At 67.9% G+C, this 22,814-nt stretch overlaps 1 protein-coding gene across 1 annotated transcript in view; it reads left to right on the top strand.

Moving 5' to 3' along the window:
- Positions 1-20,650, top strand: part of LOC137461268 (natural resistance-associated macrophage protein 2-like) — a 36,023-nt gene extending 15,373 nt beyond the window's left edge. The window contains 8 exon segments of the mRNA XM_068171067.1: positions 731-889; positions 2,403-2,489; positions 3,873-3,992; positions 5,075-5,224; positions 9,014-9,087; positions 9,168-9,321; positions 11,597-11,650; positions 20,038-20,650. Of these exon segments, the coding sequence (XP_068027168.1) occupies positions 731-889; positions 2,403-2,489; positions 3,873-3,992; positions 5,075-5,224; positions 9,014-9,087; positions 9,168-9,321; positions 11,597-11,650; positions 20,038-20,115 (876 nt within the window). The 3' untranslated portion in view covers positions 20,116-20,650.
- Positions 20,651-22,814: the final 2,164 nt, after the last annotated feature.

Raw genomic sequence — 22,814 nt, 5'->3', positions numbered from 1 at the left:
GCTCCCTCCCAGCCCAACCCATCCTGAGGCTCCATGGCTCTCACAGCTGGCACTGCCCTGCCTGGCACTGCCCAGCTGGTACAGCCCTGCCTGGCACTGCCCTTATGGCACTCCCCAGCCTGGCACTCCCCTGCCTGGCACTGCCCTGCTGGCACAGCCCTTATGGCACTCCCCAGCCTGGCACTGCCCTGCTGGCACAGCCCAGCCTGGCACTGCCCTGCCTGGCACAGCCCTTATGGCACTCCCCAGCCTTGCACTGCCCAGCTGGCACAGCCCAGCCTGGCACAGCCCAGCCTGGCACTGCCCTTATGGCACTCCCCAGCCTGGCACTGCCCTGCCTGGCACAGCTCTTATGGCACTCCCCAGCCTGGCACAGCCCTGCCTGGCACTGCCCTGCCTGGCACAGCCCAGCTGGCTCTGACGCCGGCGGTGTGGCAGTCCCGGCAGGTGGACCGCGGCAGCCGCCAGGCAGTGTGGGAGGCCAACAAGTGCAGCCCAGCCTGGCACAGCCCTGCCTGGCACAGCCCAGCCCTGCCTGGCACTCCCCAGCTGGCACAGCCCTGCTGGCACAGCCCTGCCTGGCACAGCCCAGCCCTGCCTGGCACTCCCCAGCTGGCACAGCCCTGCTGGCACAGCCCTGCCTGGCACAGCCCAGCCCTGCCTGGCACTCCCCAGCTGGCACTCCCCAGCTGGCACAGCCCTGCTGGCTCTGAGGCCGGCGGTGTGGCAGTCCCGGCAGGTGGAGCGCGGCAGCCGCCGGGCGGTGCGGGAGGCCAACAAGTATTTCTTCCTGGAGTCCTGCATCGCTCTCTTCGTCTCCTTCGTCATCAACATCTTCGTCGTCGCCGTCTTCGCCGAGGCCTTCTACGGCAGGACCAACGCCGACGTGGTGAGCCCTGGCGCCCCCTGGCGGTGCGGCCTGGCACTGCAACTGGCGGTGCGGTATGGCGCCCCCTGGCGGCAGATGCCAGTCTGGGCACGGCCCCCGGGCTCTGTGCGGCAGGGGCCCTGCAGCCCTTGGGCCCTGCAGCTGCTGCCCTGCAGCCCTTGGGTCCTGCAGCTGCTCCCCTGCAGCCCTTGGGCCCTGCTGCTGCTGCCCTGCAGCCCCTGGGCCCTGCTGCTCCTTCCCTGCAGCCCCTGGGCCCTGCTGCTCCTTCCCTGCAGCCCTTGGGCCCTGCAGCTGCTGCCCTGCAGCCCTTGGGCCCTGCAGCTGCTCCTCCCCTGCAGCCCTTGGGCCCTGCAGCTGCTCCTCCCCTGCAGCCCTTGGGCCCTGCAGCTGCTGCCCTGCAGCCCTTGGGCCCTGCTGCTGCTGCCCTGCAGCCCCTGGGCCCTGCAGCTGCTGCTGCCCTGCAGCCCCTGGGCCCTGCTGCTCCTTCCCTGCTGCTGCTGCCCTGCAGCCCCTGGGCCCTGCAGCTGCTGCCCTGCAGCCCCTGGGCCCTGCAGCTGCTGCCCTGCAGCCCCTGGGCCCTGCAGCTGCTGCCCTGCAGCCCCTGGGCCCTGCAGCTGCTGCCCTGCAGCCCCTGGGCCCTGCAGCTGCTGCCCTGCAGCCCCTGGGCCCTGCTGCTGCTGCCCTGCAGCCCCTGGGCCCTGCTGCTGCTGCCCTGCAGGCTGTGCTGCTCCTTCCCTGCAGCCCCTGGGCCCTGCAGCTGCTGCCCTGCATCCCCTGGGCCCTGCAGCTGCTCCTCTGCAGCCCCTGGGCCCTGCAGCTGCTCCCCTGCAGCCCCTGGGTCCTGCAGCTGCTCCCCTGCAGCCCCTGGGCCCTGCAGCTGCAGCCCTGCAGCCCCTGGGCCCTGCAGCTGCAGCCCTGCAGCCCCTGGGCCCTGCAGCTGCTCCCCTGCAGCCCCTGGGCCCTGCAGCTGCTGCCCTGCAGCCCCTGGGTCCTGCTGCTCCTTCCCTGCTGCTGCTCCCCTGCAGCCCCTGGGCCCTGCAGCTGCTGCCCTGCAGCCCCTGGGCCCTGCTGCTGCTGCTCTGCACCCCCTGGGCCCTGCAGCTGCTGCCCTGCAGCTTTTGGGCCCTGCTGCAGCTGCTGCCCTGCAGCCCCTGGGCCCTGCAGCCCCTGGGCCCTCTGCTGCTGCCCTGCAGCCCTTGGGCCCTGCTGCTGCTGCCCTGCAGCCCCTGGGCCCTCTGCTGCTGCCCTGCAGCCCCTGGGCCCTCTGCTGCTGCCCTGCAGCCCCTGGGCCCTCTGCTGCTGCCCTGCAGCCCCTGGGCCCTCTGCTGCTGCCCTGCAGCCCTTGGGCCCTGCAGCTGCTGCTGCCCTGCAGCCCCTGGGCCCTGCAGCTGCTGCCCTGCAGCCCTTGGGCCCTGCTGCTGCAGCCCTGCAGCCCCTGGGCCCTGCTGCTGCTGCCCTGCAGGCTGTGCTGTGCTCAGCTGGGCAGAGCCAACCTGCTGCCCCTGTGTTGCAGAACGCTGTCTGTGTCAACGCCAGCAGCCCTCACTCCTCTCTCTTCCCAGTCAACAACCAGACCCTGGAGGTGGACATCTACAAGGGGGTGAGTGCCCCCCCCCCCCCCCCCCGGGGCCCCCCTGGCCTCCTCTGGCAGCTGGGCAGGGGGTGCTGAGAGCCAGGACCCCCAACCCCACGGCTGGAGGAGCCCCTTGGGGGTCCTCAAACCCAGCCCTGTCAGGCAGCAGAGTCCCTGGCCCCATCCTGCTCCACCTAACCCCCCCCAGGTGCTGTGCCCTCTCCCCAGCACCCCCCTGGGCTTTGGAGCTGCTTGGCTCAGCTGCAGCTGAGGAACCACCAAGCATCCTGGGGGGGGGTTGGCCTCTGGGGGTCACCCAAGCATCCCTGGGGGGGGTTTGGCCTCTGAAGGTCACCCAAGCACCCCTGGAGGGGGCAATGGCCTCTGGAGGTCACCCAAGCATCCCTGGGGGGGGGTTGGGCCTCTGGAGGTCACCCACGCACCCCTGGGGGGGGTTTGGCCTCTGGAGGTCACCCAAGCATCCCTGGGGGGGGTTTGGCCTCTGGAGGTCACCCAAGCATCCCTGGGGGTGGGCAATGGCCTCTGGAGGTCACCCAAGCATCCCTGGGGGGGGTTTGGCCTCTGGAGGTCACCCAAGCATCCCTGGGGGGGGCAATGGCCTCTGGAGGTCACCCAAGCATCCCTGGGGTGGGGTTGGCCTCTGGAGGTCACCCAAGCATCCCTGGGGGGGGAATGGCCTCTGGGGGTCACCCAAGCATCTCCCTGGGGGGGGGCAATGGCCTCTGGAGGTCACCCAAGCATCCCTGGGGGGGGGCAATGGCCTCTGGAGGTCACCCAAGCATCCCTGGGGGGGGTTTGGCCTCTGAAGGTCACCCAAGCATCCCTGGGGGGGGGTTGGCCTCTGGAGGTCACCCAAGCATCCCTGGGGGGGGTTGGGCCTCTGGAGGTCACCCAAGCATCCCTGGGGGGGGTTGGGCCTCTGGAGGTCACCCAAGCATCCTGGGGGGGGGATTGGCCTCTGGAGGTCACCCAAGCATCCCTGGGGGGGGTTGGCCTCTGGAGGTCACCCAAGCATCCCTGGGGGGGGAATGGCCTCTGGAGGTCACCCAAGCATCTCCCTGGGGGGGGGAATGGCCTCTGGAGGTCACCCAGACCCCCCCAGGGGCACCCAGAGCAGGAGACAGTGGAGTGCAGGGTTTGGAATGACTGCAGGGCAGGGCAGGGCCCCCAGGAGCACATCCAGGGGGGGTTGGAAGCTCCCCAGAGGTGGAGGCTGCAGCAGAGCCTCCCTGGGCCCCAGGCCTCCAGCAGCCTCTCCCCAGGCTGGGGGGGAAGCTCCTGGGGGCCGAGCTCTGGGGGCCAGGGGCGGTGCTGGGGTCGGGGGCTGGCCCTTGGGAGGTCTCTTCCCAGCCTCCTGAGCCAGCTGTGGCTGTGGTGCCTCCCCTGCAGGGTGCTGTCCTGGGCTGCTACTTCGGCCCTGCTGCTCTCTACATCTGGGCCATCGGGATCCTGGCTGCTGGGCAGAGCTCCACCATGACAGGGACCTACTCTGGGCAGTTTGTCATGGAGGTGAGCAGGGCCAGCTCGGGGCAGCAGCCCCCCAAGCTCCCCTGGGGCTGCCCCTGCAGCCCCTCTCTGCTTTGAGCCTGCCCCCAGCCCCCTCCTCGGCCTCCCACCCAAGAGTGCTGAGGCTGGAAGTGGCCTCTGGAGCTCCCCTGGTGCCACCCCCAGGGCCACCCCCAGCAGGGTGCCCAGGGGGGGTTGGGAGCCCTGCAGGGAAGGAGGCTCCACACAGAGCCTCCCTGGGCAGCCTGGGACAGGCTCTCAGCACCCTCCTGGGGCAGAGCTTCCTCCTCACAGCCAAGCTGAGCCTCCCCATTCCCAGTTCTGCTCCATGCCCCCCAGGCACCCTCCCCAGCCCCTCCCCAGCTCTCCTGCAGCCCCTGGGAGGCCACCAGGAGCTCTCCCTGGAGCCTTCTCCTCTGCTGTGCTGCTCCCCAGGGCAGGATCCTGCTCTTGCCCTTCTTGCCCTTGATGAGGTTCCCCCTGCCCCCTCCCCTTTGTCCTCCCCCTGCCCCCTCCCTGGGCAGCCTGTGCCAGGCTCCCACCACCCTCCTGGGGCAGAGCTTCCTCCTCACAGCCAAGCTGAGCCTCCCCACTCCCAGTTCTACTCCATCCCCCCCAGTCCTGTCCCTCCCAGGCAGCCTCCAGAGTCCCTCCCCAGCTCTCCTGCAGCCCCTGGGAGGCCACCAGGAGCTCTCCCTGGAGCCTTCTCCTCTGCTGTGCTGCTCCCCAGGGCAGGATCCTGCTCTTGCCCTCAATGAGGTTCCTCTCCCCCTGCCCCCTGCCTGCCCCCTCCCTGGGCAGCCTGTGCCAGGCTCTCAGCACCCTCCTGGGGCAGAGCTTCCTCCTCACAGCCCAGCTGAGCCTCCCCACTCCCAGTTCTGCTCCATCCCCCCCAGGCACCCTCCAGAGTCCCTCCCCAGCTCTCCTGCAGCCCCTGGGAGGCCACCAGGAGGTCTCCCTGGAGCCTTCTCCTCTGCTTTGCTGCTCCCCAGGGCAGGATCCTGCTCTTGCCCTCGATGAGGTTCCCTGCCCCCTGCCTGCCCCCTGCCCTCCCTGCCCCCTGCCAGCCTGTCTGTGCCCCCCAGGGCTTCCTGAACCTGCGCTGGTCGCGCTTCGCGCGGGTGCTGCTGACGCGCTCCATCGCCGTCACCCCCACGCTGCTGGTGGCCATCTTCCAGGACGTGGAGCACCTCACCGGCATGAACGACTTCCTCAACGTGCTGATGAGCCTGCAGGTCCGCAGCTGCGCCCCCAGGCGGCGCCCTGCCCGGGCAGGCCCCGCGGGGAGGCCGGGGCAGGGGGGCAGGGGGCAGGGAGGTTGGAGCCAGGGGTAAGGGGCAGGGGGCAGGGAGGTTGGAGCCAGGGGTAAGGGGCAGGGGGCAGGGGAGGAGGAGGAGATGACCTCAGGCTGCCCCAGGGAGGGTCCAGGTTGGCCTTGAGGACTGAAGCTGTGCCCTGCAGAGCGGTCAGGGCCTGGCCCAGGCTGCCCCAGGGAGCTGCTGCTGCAGTGCCCCTGCCTGGAGGGGTCCCAGAATCAGTCAGCTTGGGAAGGACCTCAGAGGTCATCGAGTCCAAGCTGCCCCCCAGCAGCTCCTGGCCACCAAGCCCTGGCCCCAAGGGCCACATCCAAGCCCCTCCTGAACCCCTCCAGGGATGGGGACTCCACCACCCCCCTGGGCAGCACATCCCCAGGGCCAACAACTCCCTTTGGGAAGAGCTTTCTCCTCCCCTCCAGCCTGGACCTTCCCCTGGCACAGCTTGAGGCTGTGGCCTCTTGTTCTGGGGCTGGGGGCCTGGGAGAAGAGACCAACATCCACCTGGCTCCAACCTCCCTGCAGGGAGCTGGAGAGGGCAGTGAGGTCTCCCCTGAGCCTCCCCTGCAGGCTGAGCAGCCCCAGCCCCCTCAGCCATGGCTGGGTGCCCCTGCTGGGGTTGGGCTGAGGGTCTCTGGGTGACCTTGGAGGCCTTCTCCAGCCCTAACCCTTCTCTGGTTCTCTACTCCTCTAATGCCCTGGGGGTGTCCCTAACCCCCCTGGGGCTGTCCCTGACCTCCCTGGGCTGCCTCTAACCCCTCTGGGGGTGTCCCTAACCCCCCTGGGGCTGCTTTCAACCCCCTGGGGCTGCCTCTAACTCCTCTGAGGTTGCCTTTAGTGCCTTGGGGGCTGCCTCTAACTTCTCTGTGGGTGTCCCAAACACCCCAGGGCTGCCTCTAAGCCTCTGGGGCTGTCCCTGTCCCCTCTTAGGCTGCTTCCAACCCCCTGGGGCTGTCCCTAACCCCCCCTAGGGCTGTCCCTAACCCCCCTGGGGCTGCCTCTAACCCCCCCTGGGGCTGCCTCTATGCCCCTGGGGCTATCCCTAACCCCCCTGGGGCTGCCTCTACCCCCCTGGGGCTGCCTCTAACCCCCCCTGGGGCTGTCCCTAACCCCCCTGGGGCTGCCTCTACCCCCCTGGGGCTGCCTCTAACCCCCCCTGGGGCTGTCCCTAACCCCCCTGGGGCTGCCTCTACCCCCCTGGGGCTGCCTCTAACCCCCCCTGGGGCTGTCCCTAACCCCCCTGGGGCTCCCTCTACCCCCCTGGGGCTGCCTCTAACCCCTCTTAGATTGTCTTTAGTGCCTAACCCCTCCATGCCCAGGGACCCCTCCCCCAGCCCAGGCTGCTCCAGGCCTCATCCAGCCTGGTCCTGAGCACCTCCAGACAGGGAGCAGCCACAGCCTCCCTGGGCAGCCTGTGCCAGGCTCCTCTCCCCCTCCCCTCCAGGCTCAGCCTCTCCTCTCCCAGCTCCAAGCACCCAGCCCTGCACCTCCCAGCTCCTGAGGGTGTGGAGAAGCTGCTGAGCAGAGCCAGGAGCTGCAGAGCTGCCTTGGGGGGGAATGGAAGAGCTGAAGCAGGGTCTGAGGCTGTGGGGAAGCAGAGCCAGGAGCTGCAGAGCTGCCTTGGGCAGGGGTGGAAGAGCTGAAGCAGGGTCTGAGGCTGTGGGGAAGCAGAGCCAGGAGCTGCAGAGCTGCCTTGGAGGGAGGTGGAAGAGCTGAAGCAGGGTCTGAGGCTGTGGGGAGGCAGAGCCAGGAGCTGCAGAGCTGCCTTGGGGGGGAGTGGAAGAGCTGAAGCAGGGTCTGAGGCTGTGGGGAGGCAGAGCCAGGAGCTGCAGAGCTGCCTTGGGCAGGGGTGGAAGAGCTGAAGCAGGGCCTGAGGCTGTGGGGAGGCAGAGCCAGGAGCTGCAGAGCTGCCTTGGGCAGGGTTGGAAGAGCTGAAGCAGGGTCTGAGGCTGTGGGGAAGCAGAGCCAGGAGCTGCAGAGCTGCCTTGGGCAGGGGTGGAAGAGCTGAAGCAGGGTCTGAGGCTGTGGGGAAGCAGAGCCAGGAGCTGCAGAGCTGCCTTGGAGGGAGGTGGAAGAGCTGAAGCAGGGTCTGAGGCTGTGGGGAGGCAGAGCCAGGAGCTGCAGAGCTGCCTTGGGGGGGAGTGGAAGAGCTGAAGCAGGGTCTGAGGCTGTGGGGAGGCAGAGCCAGGAGCTGCAGAGCTGCCTTGGGCAGGGGTGGAAGAGCTGAAGCAGGGCCTGAGGCTGTGGGGAGGCAGAGCCAGGAGCTGCAGAGCTGCCTTGGGCAGGGTTGGAAGAGCTGAAGCAGGGTCTGAGGCTGTGGGGAAGCAGAGCCAGGAGCTGCAGAGCTGCCTTGGGCAGGGGTGGAAGAGCTGAAGCAGGGTCTGAGGCTGTGGGGAGGCAGAGCCAGGAGCTGCAGAGCTGCCTTGGGGGGAGGGAGGTGGAAGAGCTGAAGCAGGGTCTGAGGCTGTGGGGAAGCAGAGCCAGGAGCTGCAGAGCTGCCTTGGGGGTGGTGGAAGAGCTGAAGCAGGGTCTGAGGCTGTGGGGAGGCAGAGCCAGGAGCTGCAGAGCTGCCTTGGGGGTGGTGGAAGAGCTGAAGCAGGGTCTGAGCCTGTGGGGAAGCAGAGCCAGGAGCTGCAGAGCTGCCTTGGGGGGAAGGTGGAAGAGCTGAAGCAGGGTCTGAGGCTGTGGGGAAGCAGAGCCAGGAGCTGCAGAGCTGCCTTGGGGGGAAGGTGGAAGAGCTGAAGCAGGGTCTGAGGCTGTGGGGAAGCAGAGCCAGGAGCTGCAGAGCTGCCTTGGGGGTGGTGGAAGAGCTGAAGCAGGGCCTGAGGCTGTGGGGAGGCAGAGCCAGGAGCTGCAGAGCTGCCTTGGGGGTGGTGGAAGAGCTGAAGCAGGGTCTGAGGCTGTGGGGAGGCAGAGCCAGGAGCTGCAGAGCTGCCTTGGGCAGGGGTGGAAGAGCTGAAGCAGGGTCTGAGGCTGTGGGGAGGCAGAGCCAGGAGCTGCAGAGCTGCCTTGGGGGTGGTGGAAGAGCTGAAGCAGGGCCTGAGGCTGTGGGGAAGCAGAGCCAGGAGCTGCAGAGCTGCCTTGGGCAGGGGTGGAAGAGCTGAAGCAGGGTCTGAGGCTGTGGGGAGGCAGAGCCAGGAGCTGCAGAGCTGCCTTGGGGGTGGTGGAAGAGCTGAAGCAGGGCCTGAGGCTGTGGGGAGGCAGAGCCAGGAGCTGCAGAGCTGCCTTGGGGGTGGTGGAAGAGCTGAAGCAGGGCCTGAGGCTGTGGGGAAGCAGAGCCAGGAGCTGCAGAGCTGCCTTGGGGGTGGTGGAAGAGCTGAAGCAGGGCCTGAGGCTGTGGGGAGGCAGAGCCAGGAGCTGCAGAGCTGCTTTGGGGAGGGGGTGGAAGAGCTGAAGCAGGGCCTGAGGCTGTGGGGAAGCAGAGCCAGGAGCTGCAGAGCTGCCTTGGGCAGGGGTGGAAGAGCTGAAGCAGGGTCTGAGGCTGTGGGGAAGCAGAGCCAGGAGCTGCAGAGCTGCCTTGGGGGGGAGGTGGTGGAAGAGCTGAAGCAGGGTCTGAGGCTGTGGGGAAGCAGAGCCAGGAGCTGCAGAGCTGCCTTGGGGGTGGTGGAAGAGCTGAAGCAGGGTCTGAGGCTGTGGGGGCAGGGAGGGAGCAGCTGGGGGCTGGGGGCTGGTGCTGAGCTCCCCACAGCTCTGCTCTCTGCTTCCCTGCAGCTGCCCTTCGCCCTCATCCCCGTGCTGACCTTCACCAGCCTGCCCAGCGTCATGCACGACTTTGCCAACGGCCTGTGAGTGCCCAGGGGGCGGCTGGGGCACCCCCAACCCCCTGCCCAGCCCTGCCCTGCCCTCACCAGGCTGTGCCCTGCAGGTTCTGGAGGGTGGCAGGGGGGCTGCTGATCCTCCTCATCTGCTGCATCAACATGTACTTCGTGGTGGCCTACGTCCTGGCCCTGGGCCACCTGGCTCTCTACGTGGGGGCTGCCCTGCTCAGCCTGCTCTACCTGGCCTTCGTGGCCTACCTGGTGAGTGCTGCCAAGCCCTGCTGCCCTGGCACCCTGCCCTCCTGGCACCCTGCCGCCCTGCCACCCTGCCCCCCTGCCCCCCTGGCACCCTGCCCCCCTGCTGCCCTGCCCTCCTGCCCCCCTGCCACCCTGCCGCCCTGGCACCCTGCCCCCCTGCTCCCTTGCCACCCTGCCCCCCTGCCACCCTGCCCCCCTGGCACCCTGCCCCCCTGCTCCCTTGTCTCCCTGCCCCCCTGCCCCCTTGGCACCCTGCCCCCTTGGCACTCTGCCCCTCGGCCCCCCTGCCACCCTGCCGCCCTGCTGCCCTGCCCCCTTGGCACCCTGCCCCCCTGCCATGGGCCTGCCACCCTGCTGCCCTGGCACCCTGCCCTCCTGCCCCCTTGGCACCCTGCCCCCCTGCCACCCTGCCCCCTTGCCATGGGCCTGGCACCCTACCCCCTTGGCACCCTGCCGCCCTGGCATGGGCCCTGGCACCCTGCCACCCTGCCCCCTTGGCACCCTGCCCCCCTGCCCCCCTGCCCCCCTGCCGCCCTGGCATGGGCCCTGGCACCCTGCCGCCCTGCTGCCCTGCCCCCTTGGCACCCTGCCGCCCTGCCACTGGGCCCTGCCCCCCTGACACCCTGCCATGCTGACACCCTGCCACCCTTGCACCCTGGCACCCTGCCCCCCCTGCCACCCTGGCATGGGCCCTGCCACCCTGCCCCCTGGCACCCTGCCACAGGCCCTGGCACCTTGGTACGTGGCCTGGCACCCTGCCACCCTGGCACCCTAGCATGGGCCCTGCCACCCTGCCACCCTGCTCCCTTGGCACCCTGCCACCCTGCCACCCTTGCACCCTGCCACCCTGCCTCCCTACCCCCCGGCACCCTGGCATGGGCCCTGCCCCCTTGGCACCCTTCCCCCCTGCCCCCCCTGCCACCCTTCCCCCGTGCCCCCCTGCCACCCTGGCACCCTGCTACCCTGGCATGGACCCTGCCCCCCTGCCCCCTTGGCACCCTGCCACCTGGCACCCTGCCCCCCTGCTCCCTTGCCTCCCTGCCACCCTGCCACCTTGCCACCCTTGGCACCCTGCCATGGGTCCTGCCACCCTGCTGCCCTGCCACCCTGCCCCCTTGCCACCCTGCCCCCCTGCCCCCCTGCCTCCCTGCCACCCTGGCATGGGCCCTGCCACCCTGCTACTGGGCCCTGGCACCCTGCCACCCTGCCACCCTAGCATGGGCCCTGGTGCCCTGCCATGGGCCCTGGCACCCTAGCACCCTGGAACAGGCCCTGGTACCCTGGCATAGGCCCTGGCACCCTGACACAGGCCCTGGCACCCCCAGGCAGGCCCAGAGCTGGAGGGGAGGTTGAGGCTCCTGTGGCCTCCTGCCCTTGGGGAGTGCTTCCTGCTGCCCCCCCCAGGCCTCTCCCCTGCCCCCAGCCCTCAGCAGCTCCCTGGGGCTCAGCTCAGCCCAAGGCTGCTGCAGGCTGGGGAGGGACCCCCAGGGCCCCTGCCAGGGCTGGGGGGAAGGGGCATGGAGCCCCCAGCTGGCTTGGGTGAGGGGAGGGCACCTGCCAGGCTCAGCCCTGCAGCCAGCCTGCCCCACAGAGACCCCCGGGGGGCTCCTGCCCCACAGAGACCCCCAGGCAAGGAGGCCCCCAGCAGCCTGGGCTGCAGCAGCAGCAGCAGGGCAGGGATGCTGCCCCTGGGCTGGGCACTGGGGGGGCACAGCTGGCAGCCTGGGGGCAGCCTTGGGCTCCTCAGGGCCAGGAGGACTTTGAGGGCTGCAGCAGGGCCAGGGAAGGGCAAAGGAAGCTGGGGAAGGGGCTGGGGGAGAGGGCTGGGGGGAGGGAGGAGCAGCTGAGGGAGCTGGGGGGGTTGAGGCTGGAGGAGAGGAGGCTGAGGGGAGACCTCCTGGCTCCCTGCAAGTGCCTGAGAGGAGCCTGGAGCCGGGGGGGGGGTTGGGCTCTGGGGCCAAGAGAAGAGGAGAAGGCCTCAGGCTGCCCCAGGGCAGGCTCAGGATGGCCTTGAGGAACAATTTCTGCCCCTTGGGGCTTGCCCAGGCCTGGCCCAGGCTGCCCAGGGAGGTGCTGGTGGAGCCTCCAGCCTGGAGCTGTGCTGCTGAGGGCCAGGGGCTGGGGGGGCCCTGGGGCAGTGCTGGGTCGAGCTCAGTGATGCCAAAGGTCTCCTCCAACCCAACCCAAGCCCTTCCCTGCTCCATGAGCCTGTGCCCAGCCCCCAGGGCAGCCCCCAGGGCCCCCCCTGGCCTCTCTGACCCCCCTGCTCTCCCTGCAGACCTGGCTGTGCCTGGTGGCCCTGGGGCTCTCCTTCCTGGCCTGCGGCTCCACGGTAAGCGTCACCAGGACCCTGCTGAGCGAGGAGGCTGCTGCAGACCCTGCCAAGTAGAGCTGCTGCCAGCCAGCAGCCACCACTGCCAGCGTGGCCCTGTGCTGCCACCCAGCCCGGGGCGCTGGGGGCACAGCCAGGCCTGGGGCCCAGGGCGCTGCTGGGACCCCCCCCGGGGTTGGGGCTGCGCTCTGCTGGACTCCTGCCATGGCCCTGGGCAGGAGGAGCCTTGAGCTGCTCTCCACTGCCCACCCTCTGCCTGGCATGGAGGGGCCCTCCCTGTGCCTCCAACCTCCACCTCTGCCCTGCTGCCTGCTGCCTCCAACCTCCTGAGGCTTCTGCTTGCAAGCCAGCAGCTGCTGGTGCTGCTGCAGCCAAGCCCTTGGGCTCAGCCTCCCTCCTGAGCCAACCCCTTGGGCTCAGCCTCCTGAGCCAACCCCTTGGGCTCAGCCTCCCTCCTGAGCCAACCCCTTGGGCTCAGCCTCCCTCCTGAGCCAACCCCTTGGGCTCAGCCACCCTCCTGAGCCAACCCCTTGGGCTCAGCCACCCTCCTGAGCCAACCCCTTGGGCTCAGCCTCCCTCCTGAGCCAATCCCTTGGGCTCAGCCTCCCTCCTGAGCCAACCTCTTGGGCTCAGCCAACCTCTTGATCCAACCCCTTGGGCTCAGCCAACCTCTTGAGCCAACCTCTTGGGCTCAGCCTCCCTCCTGAGCCAACCCCTTGGGCTCAGCCAACCTCTTGATCCAACCTCTTGGGCTCAGCCAACCTCTTGATCCAACCTCTTGGGCTCAGCCAACCTCTTGATCCAACCTCTTGAGCTCATCCAACTTGTTGGTGCATCTTGGTGCAGTCAACTTCTTGGTCCAACCTCTTGGTCCCATCCAACCTCTAGCTGCACCTTGATGCATCCAACCTCTTGATCCACCCTCTTGGTCCCATCCAACCTCTTGGTCCCATCCAACCTCTTGGTCCCATCCAACCTCTTGGTCCAACCTCTTGGTCCCATCCAACCTCTTGATCCAACCTCTTGGTCCCATCCAACCTCTTGGTCCCATCCAACCTCTTGGTCCCATCCAACCTCTTGGTCTCATCCAACCTCTTGGCCCCATCCAACCTCTTGGTCCCATCCAACCTCTTGGTCCCACCCAACCTCTTGGTCCCATCCAACCTGTTGAGGCATCTTGGTGCATCCACCTTGTTGATTAACCTCTTGGTGCAGCCTGATGGATCCAACCCCTTGCTGCCTTTGCTTCCAGCTCTCCCCCCCCTTGAGCAGCACACACCCTGCAGCCCCAGGGCCTTGCTGCTGCTCCCAGCAGTGTCCTGGAGCCAAGCCCCAGAGGAATAAGCTAAAAGCCTTCCAGCTGCAGCTTGCTGGGGGGGGAGGGTTGGGGTGCAGTGGGCAAGGAGTGACCCAGAGACACCCTGGCCAGAGTCTGCCTCTGAGCTCAGAGGGGCCCTGGGCTGGCTGCCTTGGCACTGCAGGGCAGAGCTGGCCACGAGGGGAGGCCTCCAGGGGGGCAGAGGCACATCAGGACACAAACCTCAGCAGCAGCTCTGCCACTTTGGGGTCCCCCAGCATCAATTCTGACAGATTTGGGGTCCCTCAGCATTAATTCTGACAGATTTGGGGTCCCCTAGCATTGATTCTGTGACATTTGGGGGTCCCTCAGCATTAATTCTGTGACTTTTGGGGTCCCCCAGCACCAATTCTGACAGATTTGGGGTTTCCCAGTGTTAATTCTGTCACTTTTGGGGTCCCCCAGCATCAATTCTGTGACATTTGGGGTCCCTCAGCATTAATTCTTCCATGTTTGGGGTCCCCCAGCATTGATTCTGTGACATTTGGGGGTCCCTCAGCATTAATCTTCCATATTTGGGGTCCCTCAGCATTGATTCTGTGACATTTGGGGTCCCTCAGAATCAACTCTGTGACTTTTGGGGTCCCCCAGCATCAATTCTGACAGATTTGGGGTTTCCCAGTGTTAATTCTGTCACTTTTGGGGTCCCCCAGCATCAATTCTGTGACATTTGGGGTCCCTCAGCATTAATTCTTCCATGTTTGGGGTCCCCCAGCATTGATTCTGTGACATTTGGGGTCCCTCAGCATTAATTCTGTCACTTTTGGGGTCCCCCAGCATTAATTCTGACAGATTTGGGGTCCCCCAGCATTAATTCTGTGACATTTGGGGTCCCCCAGCATCAATTCTGACAGGTTTGGGGTTCCTCAGCATTAATTCTGCCACTTTTGGGTTCCCCCAGCATTAATTCTGTGACATTTGGGGTCCCCCAGCATCAATTCTGACAGGTTTGGGGTTCCTCAGCATTAATTCTGTCACTTTTGGGTTCCCCCAGCATTAATTCTGTGACATTTGGGGTTTCCCAGCATTAATTCTGTCACTTTTGGGGTCCCCCAGCATTGATTTTGTGACATTTTGGGGTCCCTCAGAATCAACTCTGCCACTTTGGGGTCCCCCAGCATTGATTTTGTGACATTTGGGGTCCCTCAGAATCAACTCTGCCACTTTGGGGTCCCCCAGCATCAATTCTGACAGATTTGGGGTCCCTCAGCATTAATTCTTCCATGTTTGGGGTCCCCCAGCATTAATTCTGTGACATTTGGGGTCCCTCAGCATTAATTCTGTCACTTTTGGGGTTCCCTAGCATTAATTCTGTCACTTTTGGGGTCCCCCAGCATTGATTCTGTGGCATTTGGGGTCCCTCAGCATTAATTCTGTCACTTTTGGGGTCCCCCAGCATTAATTCTGTGACATTTGGGGTCCCCCAGCATTAATTCTGTCACTTTTGGGGTCCCTCAGCATCGATTCTGTCACTTTTGGGGTTCCCCAGCATTAATTCTGTGACATTTGGTGTCCCTCAGCATTAATTCTGCCACTTTTGGGGTCCCCCAGCCTCCACCCCCAGCTGATTTCAGTGCTCAGCCAAGGCAAGAGGCTGGGACCCCCCCAGCTCCCTCCTGGCTGTGCTGAGCTTGGGACCCATGGAAACCTCCTTGGGCCTGCCCCCAGACCCAGCTCTGTGCCCCTGGGGTGGGGGTGGGGGTGGGGACAGCTCCTGCAGGAGCTCCTCCCTGGCACCAGGGCTCAGCTCCCTGCAGCCCCTCTCTGAGGGACCCCTGCAGCTGGGGCTGCTCTCTGTGCCAGGTGGCCACAGGAGGCTCCAGGTGGCCTTGGAGGTCACCTCCTGCCTGCTGGGTGGCTTTGGGCCTGCCCAGTGTGGCCCCTGGGGGCTGGGGGCAGTGCCCCGGGGGGGTGTTGGCCTCTGCTCGGCTTTGGCTCTCCTGTGCCCAGCTGGAGGCTGTGGTGGGGCTGGGGCCCAGGGCCCAGCTCCAGAGGGGTCTCAGGGGCTGGGGGGTGAGTGCAGGGGGCTGAGGTGCCCCTGCTGGTGGGCACCAAGCCCTGGCAGTGCAGGCTCAGGACCAGGCTCTGCCAAGGTCCCTGCCAGGCCCTGCTTGTGCCCCCACTGCCACCTCCCTCCCCCCCAGAGCAGCCCTCCCAGCTCAGCTGTGCCCAGGGCTGGGCTCCAGCCCCAGCCTTGCCAAGGCTCCTCCCTGGCATTCCTCAGCTGCCCTCTGGTGCCAGGTAGGGACCTGCTGTGCCAGCAGTGCCCCCTGGCATCAGAGGCAGCACTTTGGGCTCCGTCCCTGGGTGGCCAAGCCCTGGGCACGCTGCCAGGAGCCGGCTGAGGGTGAGCAGGAGGAGGGTGGCACAGCTGGGGCAGCACAGGGCCCTGCTGAGCTCTCGGCTGGGCTCCAGCCCGAGCCCTGGAGGTGCTGTAGGAGGCTTCCCCTGCTGCTGCTCTGCCCCAGAGCCTCCCCTGCAAGTCCTCATCCTTGGCCTCTGCCCCTCAGGGAGTTTGGTTCCTCCTTGCCCCCTCCCCAGGCTCTGCCCCTGGGGCACTTTGTACAAAGCATTAAAGATGGAGACTTTGGCACCTTGGCTTCTGGGCTCGTTTTTGGGGGGGGTCCTTCAGCAGGGCTGCCTGGAAGCTGCTGCTCCTCCCGGTGAAGCCTCAGCTGGGGCTGAAGGGTGAAGGTTTCCCTGCTCAGCCTTTGCCTTCCTCCTCCCCTCCTGTGGTCTTCCTTGCCCTCCTGTGGCCTTCCTCCCCCCTGTGGTCTTCCTTGCCCCCCCTGTGGCCTTCCTCCCCCCTATGGTCTTCCTTGCCCCCCCTGTGGCCTTCCTCCCCCGCCCTGTGGCCAAGCTTCCTCTGCTTGGAGGAGCTCCTGGAGCCCAGCCAGGACCTCTGCTTGGTTCCCTTCTCATCCAAACCCTTCTGGACCCCCCCCAGGGCTGGTGTCTCTACCTCCTCCCTGCCCAGCCTGCTCCAGTGACCCTTGGAAGAGTCTTCTCCCAGCGTCCAACCTCTGGCCCTGCAGCCTGAGCCCTGCAGCTCCTCAGGCTCTCAGGTTCAGAGCAGCTCCAGAGCCGCCCTGGGCAGGGCAGAGCTGAGTGGTTGACCAAACCTGGGTGGATTCAACCCAAACCAGCAACCCTTCAGCATCCACCCAACCTCTGCAGCGCTCTGGGTCTCTGAGAGCTGTCCCAGGGTAGATCCAACCCCCTGGAGCCTCCTCAGCCCCCCCGGGCTGGCTGCCCTGGCTGAGGCTGTTAGCAGGGGGCTTGGACTGGCTGATCTCCGGGGGTCCCTTCCAGCCCTCCCCAGGCTGTGATTCCTCTGCCTCCCTCTCTGGAGGCATTCCCCCCCCCCCCCCCGCTCGTGGTCCTGGGTGGTCTTCGGTGGCCCTGCCTTGGCAGGGGGAGTCGGTCCCTGCCAGCCCTCCCCGCGCTGTGCTCCCAGGACCCTTCTCTGAAGAGCCTCTGCCGGCTCCCGCGGTGCGGCCCCCGGGCGCCCTGCCCGCTGCTCCCCCTCTGGCCTTCGGTCTCCGGCAGCTGCTCCGTGCCCGGGGGCTGCAGGCGCCGGAGCCGCGGGCGGTGCTGGAGGCTCCTTCCGACCCCCACCCGGACAGCAGCCTGCCGCTGGCGACCCTGCCCTGGCGGGGGGCTCGGCACGGATCAGCCCCAGGGCTCCCCCAGAGGGCAGAGGACACCACCCCTGGGTCCCCCCAAGCCCCAGTCCCGCTCCAGCTGCTGCTCCGAGCCCCTCCCTGCCTGCTGCTCCCCCTGCCCTGGGCTCTCCGCTGGGGCTCTGACCTGGGGGCCGCTGGCAGCGGTGCCCTCTGCACGGTGCCCAGGGTGCCCTCTGCACGGTGCCCGCAGTGCCCTCTGCACAGTGCCCACAGTGCCCTCTGCACAGTGCCCACAGTGCCCTCTGCACAGTGCCTGGGGTGCCTGTGGTGCCCTCTGCACAGTGCCCGCAGTGCCCTCTGCACAGTGCCCGCGGTGCCCTCTGCACGGTGCCCGCGGTGCCCTCTGCACAGTGCTCGTGGTGCCCTCTGCACGGTGCCCCGCAGTGCCCTCTGCACAGTGCCCGTGGTGCCCTCTGCACAGTGCCTGCAGTGCCCTCTGCACAGTGCCTGGGGTGCCTGTGGTGCCCTCTGCACAGTGCCTGTGGTGCCCTCTGCACGGTGCCCGCGGTGCCCTCTGCACAGTGCCCGCGGTGCCCTCTGCACGGTGCCTGCAGTGCCCTCTGGGGGGTGCCCGTGGTGCCCTCTGCACAGTGCCCGTGGTGCCCTCTGCACAGTGCCTGGGGTGCCTGTGGTGCCCTCTGCACGGTGCCCGCGGTGCCCTCTGCACAGTGCCCGTGGTGCCCTCTGCACAGTGCCTGCAGTGCCCTCTGCACAGTGCCCGTGGTGCCCTCTGCACAGTGCCCATGGTGCCCTCTGCACAGTGCCCACGGTGCCCTCTGCACGGTGCCCGCGGTGCCCTCTGCACAGTGCCCCGCAATGCCCTCTGGGGGGTGCCCGTGGTGCCCTCTGCACGGTGCCTGCAGTGCCCTCTGCACAGTGCCCGTGGTGCCCTCTGCACAGTGCCTGCAGTGCCCTCTGCACAGTGCCTGGGGTGCCTGTGGTGCCCTCTGCACAGTGCCCCGCGGTGCCCTCTGCACAGTGCCTGCAGTGCCCTCTGCACAGTGCCCGTGGTGCCCTCTGCACAGTGCCCATGGTGCCCTCTGCACAGTGCCCACGGTGCCCTCTGCACGGTGCCCCGCGGTGCCCTCTGCACAGTGCCCGCAATGCCCTCTGGGGGGTGCCCGTGGTGCCCTCTGCACGGTGCCCACGGTGCCCTCAGCACAGTGCCCGTGGTGCCTTCTGCACAGTGCCCACAGTGCCCTCTGCATGGTGCCCGTGATGCCCTCTGCACAGTGCCTGCGGTGCCCTCTGCACGGTGCCCAGGGTGCCCGTGGTGCCCTCTGCACAGTGCCCACAGTGCCCTCTGCACAGTGCCCTCTGCACAGTGCCCGTGGTGCCCTCTGCACAGTGCCCACAGTGCCCTCTGCACAGTGCCCTCTGCACAGTGCCCGCAGTGCCCTCTGCACAGTGCCCTCTGCACGGTGCCCGCGGTGCCCTCTGCACAGTGCCCGCAGTGCCCTCTGGGGGGTGCCCGCAGTGCCCTCTGCACGGTGCCTGCAGTGCCCTCTGCACAGTGCCCGCAATGCCCTCTGGGGGGTGCCCGCGGTGCCCTCTGCTCGGTGCCCGCGGTGCCCTCTGCGGGGTGCCTGCGGTGCCCTCTGCACAGTGCCCGGGGTGCCCTCTGCACGGTGCCTGCAGTGCCCTCTGCACAGTGCCCGCAATGCCCTCTGGGGGTGCCCGCGGTGCCCTCTGCTCGGTGCCCGCGGTGCCCTCTGCGGGGTGCCTGCGGTGCCCTCTGCACAGTGCCCGCGGTGCCCTCTGCGGGGTGCCCGCGGCCAGCCCTGCCCGGGGGCTGCTCCCTGCCCTCTGTCGCGCCAGGGGGGTGCCAGCCACCCTAATTAAGCTCCTCATTAAGGCTCGGCTGCACCCCAAAGTTAATTGGCATTAAGGGGGGGGGGGGGGGGGGGGAGGGGAGGGAGCGAGGGCGACCTGAGGCTGCTCTGGGGTGGATCCCTTGCTTGGTGCCGCCGCCAGCTCCCTCTGCTAATTAATTAACCGCTAATGAGCTGCTAATGAGCCGGGGCTGGAGCGCGGGGGGGGGGGCTGTGGAAGGGGCGGGCGCCGCCGGTGCTGCTCGGTGCTCGCCACGGCCTCACCTCCCCCCCCCCCCCCCCCCAGCCGCCCACGCGTGGCCGCGGCGGTCCCGTGGCTTAATTAAAGCCTGGCAATTAATCCTCAGCGTCCTTCAATCCCCCTCGGGAGCTCCCAGGCCGCTGGGATCCCCCAAGCCCTGGCTGCAGGAGCTGGCAGCGAGGTTGGGGCTGGCTGTGTTAAACCAGGGCTTAAACCCCGCGGGGGGTGGGGGGGGGAGGGGGGATGCCCTTCCCTGGAGGGGCTGCGGAGAGGTGGTGCTGAGGTGGTGCTGAGCCAGCCTGGGCTTCGCTAAGCTGGGCTCAGGTTGGTCTGTGTTGACCTGGGTTCAGATTTGGCTTCATTAAACTGGGCTCAGCCTGGGCTGTGCCAAGCCCTGAGCCCTGCTCAGCCTGGGCTGTGCCATGCCCTGCTCAGCTTGGGCTGTGCCATGCCCTGCTCAGCCTGGCTGTGCCCAGCTCTGAGCCCTGCTCAGCCTGGCTGTGCCAAGCCCTGCTCAGCCTGGCTGTGCCATGCCCTGCTCAGCCTGGCTGTGCCATGCCCTGCTCAGCCTGGCCATGCCCAGCTCTGAGCTCTGCTCAGCTCAGCCTGGCTGTGCCCAGCCCTGAGCCCTGCTCAGCTCAGCCTGGCTGTGCCCAGCCCTGAGCCCTGCTCAGCTCAGCCTGGCTGTGCCCGGCCCTGAGCCCTGCTCAGCTCAGCCTGGCTGTGCCCAGCTCTGAGCCCTGCTCAGCTCAGCCTGGCTGTGCCCAGCCCTGAGCCCTGCTCAGCTCAGCCTGGCTGTGCCCAGCCCTGAGCCCTGCTCAGCTCAGCCTGGCTGTGCCCAGCTCTGAGCCCTGCTCAGCTCAGCCTGGCTGTGCCCGGCTCTGAGCCCTGCTCAGCTCAGCCTGGCTGTGCCCGGCCCTGAGCCCTGCTCAGCTCAGCCTGGCTGTGCCCGGCTCTGAGCCCTGCTCAGCTCAGCCTGGCTGTGCCCAGCTCTGAGCCCTGCTCAGCTCAGCCTGGGCTGTGCCCAGCTCTGAGCCCTGCTCAGCCTGGGCTGTGCCAAGCCCTGCTCAGCCTGGGCTGTGCCCAGCTCTGAGCCCTGCTCAGCCTGGCTGTGCCCAGCTCTGAGCTCAGCTCAGCCTGGCTGTGCCCAGCTCTGAGCCCTGCTCAGCTCAGCCTGGCTGTGCCATGCTCTGCTCAGCCTGGCTGTGCCCAGCTCTGAGCTCAGCTCAGCCTGGCTGTGCCCGGCTCTGAGCCCTCTGCGTCTCTTGCAGCAGCAGTTCGGCTTTGCCTCCCGCCCGGAGCTCTTCCTGCTCAACGATGTTGACTCAGAGGCCGCCGCCCCCAGATGACCCAAGGGGGGAGACCCCTCCTGAGCACAGCAGCGCCCCCCAGCGAGCCTGGCACGCACCGGGGACCAAGCAGAGCCTGGCAGGACGATGGCCTCGGCCCCGGGAGGAGCCAGGAGCCTTGTGGCAGCGCTGGGCACGACCCAGGTGCCAGCTGTGACCTCGCTGAGCTCGGAGGCTGTTGGCTGCCTCTGAGCTCTGCTGCCTGCCTCTGGGGCTGGCTGCTGGGGAGGGACAGCAAAGCCGAGCAGGGGCAGAGCCCCCTCAGGAGGGAGGTCCTGGGGGGATGCCCCCAGGCCCAGCTTTGGTGCCCCCAGGCCCAGCTTTGGTGCCCCCAGGCTCAGCTTTGCTGCCCCTGGGGGAGAGGCAGAGGATTCCCAGTTCCTGCTTCTCCCTCCCAGCCTGGGGCTGGATCCTTCTCTGTGCAGGGAGCAGTGGAGATGCTCCTCCCAGAGAGCCAGAGCAGAGCCCTGGCTTGCACCAGGCATGGAGCCATCCCCCCCCCCCATCCCCCTCCATCTCCCCCCCCTCCCCCCCCCTCCATCCCCCCCCTCCATCCCCCCCTTCCATCCCCCCCTTCCATCCCCCCCTTCCATCCCCCCCTTCCATCCCCCCCCTCCATCTCCCCCCTCCATCTCCCCCCATCTCCCCCCCCCATCTCCCCCCCTCCATCTCCCCCCTCCATCTCCCCCCTCCATCTCCCCCCATCTCCCCCCCCATCTCCCCCCTCCATCTCCCCCCTCCATCTCCCCCCTCCATCTCCCCCCCTCCATCTCCCCCCTCCATCTCCCCCCTCCATCTCCCCCCCTCCATCTCCCCCCCTCCATCTCCCCCCCCTCCATCTCCCCCCCATCTCCCCCTCCATCTCCCCCACCCATCTTCCCCACCCATCTCCCCCCATCTCCCCCTCCATCTCCCCCCACCCCATCTTCCCCCACCCATCTCCCCCCCATCTCCCACCTCCATCTCCCCCCCTCCATCCCCACCCATCTCCCCCCCATCTCCCCCCCTCCATCTCCCCCTCCATCTCCCCCCCATTTCCCCCCCCATCTCCCCCCATCTCCCCCACCCCATCTCCCCCCCCATCTCCCACCTCCATCTCCCCCCCTCCATCCCCCCTCCATCCCCCCCCTTCCATCCCCCCCTCCATCTCCCCCCCCTCCATCTCCCCCCCTCCATCTCCCCCCTCCATCTCCCCTCCATCTCCCTCCTCCATCTCCCCCCCTCCATCTCCCCCCCCTCCATCTCCCCCCTCCATCTCCCCCCCTCCATCTCCCCCCCTCCATCTCCCCCCCCTCCATCTCCCCCTCCATCTCCCCCACCCATCTCCCCCCCTCCATCTCCCCTCCATCCCCCCCTTCCATCCCCCCTCCATCTCCCCCCCTCCATCTCCCCCCCCTCCATCTCCCCCCTCCATCTCCCCTCCATCTCCCCTCCATCTCCCTCCTCCATCTCCCCCCCTCCATCTCCCCCCTCCATCTCCCCCCCTCCATCTCCCCCCCTCCATCTCCCCCTCCATCTCCCCCCACCCATCTCCCCCCCTCCATCTCCCCTCCATCTCCCCCCTCCATCTCCCCCCTCCATCTCCCCCCCATCTCCCCCCCATCTCCCACCTCCATCTCCCACCCTCCCATCCCCCACCCATCTCCCCCCCTCCATCTCCCCCCCTCCCATCTCCCCCCCTCCATCTCCCCCACCCATCTCCCCCACCCATCTCCCCCACCCATCTCCCCCACCCATCTCCCACCTCCATCTCCCCCCCTCCATCTCCCCCCATCTCCCCCCTCCATCTCCCCCCTCCATCTCCCCCCCCATCTCCCCCCCATCTCCCCCCCATCTCCCCCCTCCATCTCCCCCCTCCATCTCCCCCCCTCCATCTCCCCCCCCTCCATCTCCCCCCCATCTCCCCCCCATCTCCCCCCCTCCATCTCCCCCACCCATCTCCCCCACCCATCTCCCCCACCCCATCTCCCCCACCCATCTCCCACCTCCATCTCCCCCCCTCCATCTCCCCCCCCCCATCTCCCCCCATCTCCCCCCCATCTCCCCCCCCAATCTCCCCCCCATCTCCCCCCCATCTCCCCCCCATCTCCCCCCTCCATCTCCCCCCTCCATCTCCCCCCCTCCATCTCCCCCCCTCCATCTCCCCCCCTCCATCTCCCCCCCTCCATCTCCCCCCCAACTCCCCCCCATCTCCCCCCTCCATCTCCCCCCCTCCATCTCCCCCCCATCTCCCCCCCCATCTCCCCCCCATCTCCCCCCCAACTCCCCCCCATCTCCCCCCTCCATCTCCCCCCATCTCCCCTCCATCTCCCCCCCATCTCCCCCCTCCATCTCTCCCCCCTCCATCTCCCCCCATCTCCCCTCCATCTCCCCTCCATCTCCCCCCCATCTCCCCCCCTCCATCTCCCCCCTCCATCTCCCCCCCCCATCTCCCCCCCTCCATCTCCCCCCATCTCCCCTCCATCTCCCCCCCATCTCCCCCCTCCATCTCCCCCCTCCATCTCCCCCCCATCTCCCCCCTCCATCTCCCCTCCATCTCCCCCCCCTCCATCTCCCCCCCCTCAATCTCCCCCCCTCCATCTCCCCCCCTCCATCTCCCCCCCTCCATCTCCCCCCCATCTCCCACCTCCATCTCCCCCCCTCCATCCCCACCCATCTCCCCCCATCATCCCCACCCATCTCCCCCCCCATCTCCCCCC

The sequence above is a fragment of the Melanerpes formicivorus genome, unplaced genomic scaffold, assembly GCF_026170545.1.
Source record: "Melanerpes formicivorus ecotype bairdi unplaced genomic scaffold, bMelFor1.0.p_v2 SCAF_1573, whole genome shotgun sequence".
In the NCBI taxonomy this organism is placed as follows: domain Eukaryota; kingdom Metazoa; phylum Chordata; class Aves; order Piciformes; family Picidae; genus Melanerpes; species Melanerpes formicivorus.
This window is presented reverse-complemented; position numbering and strand designations above follow the sequence as displayed.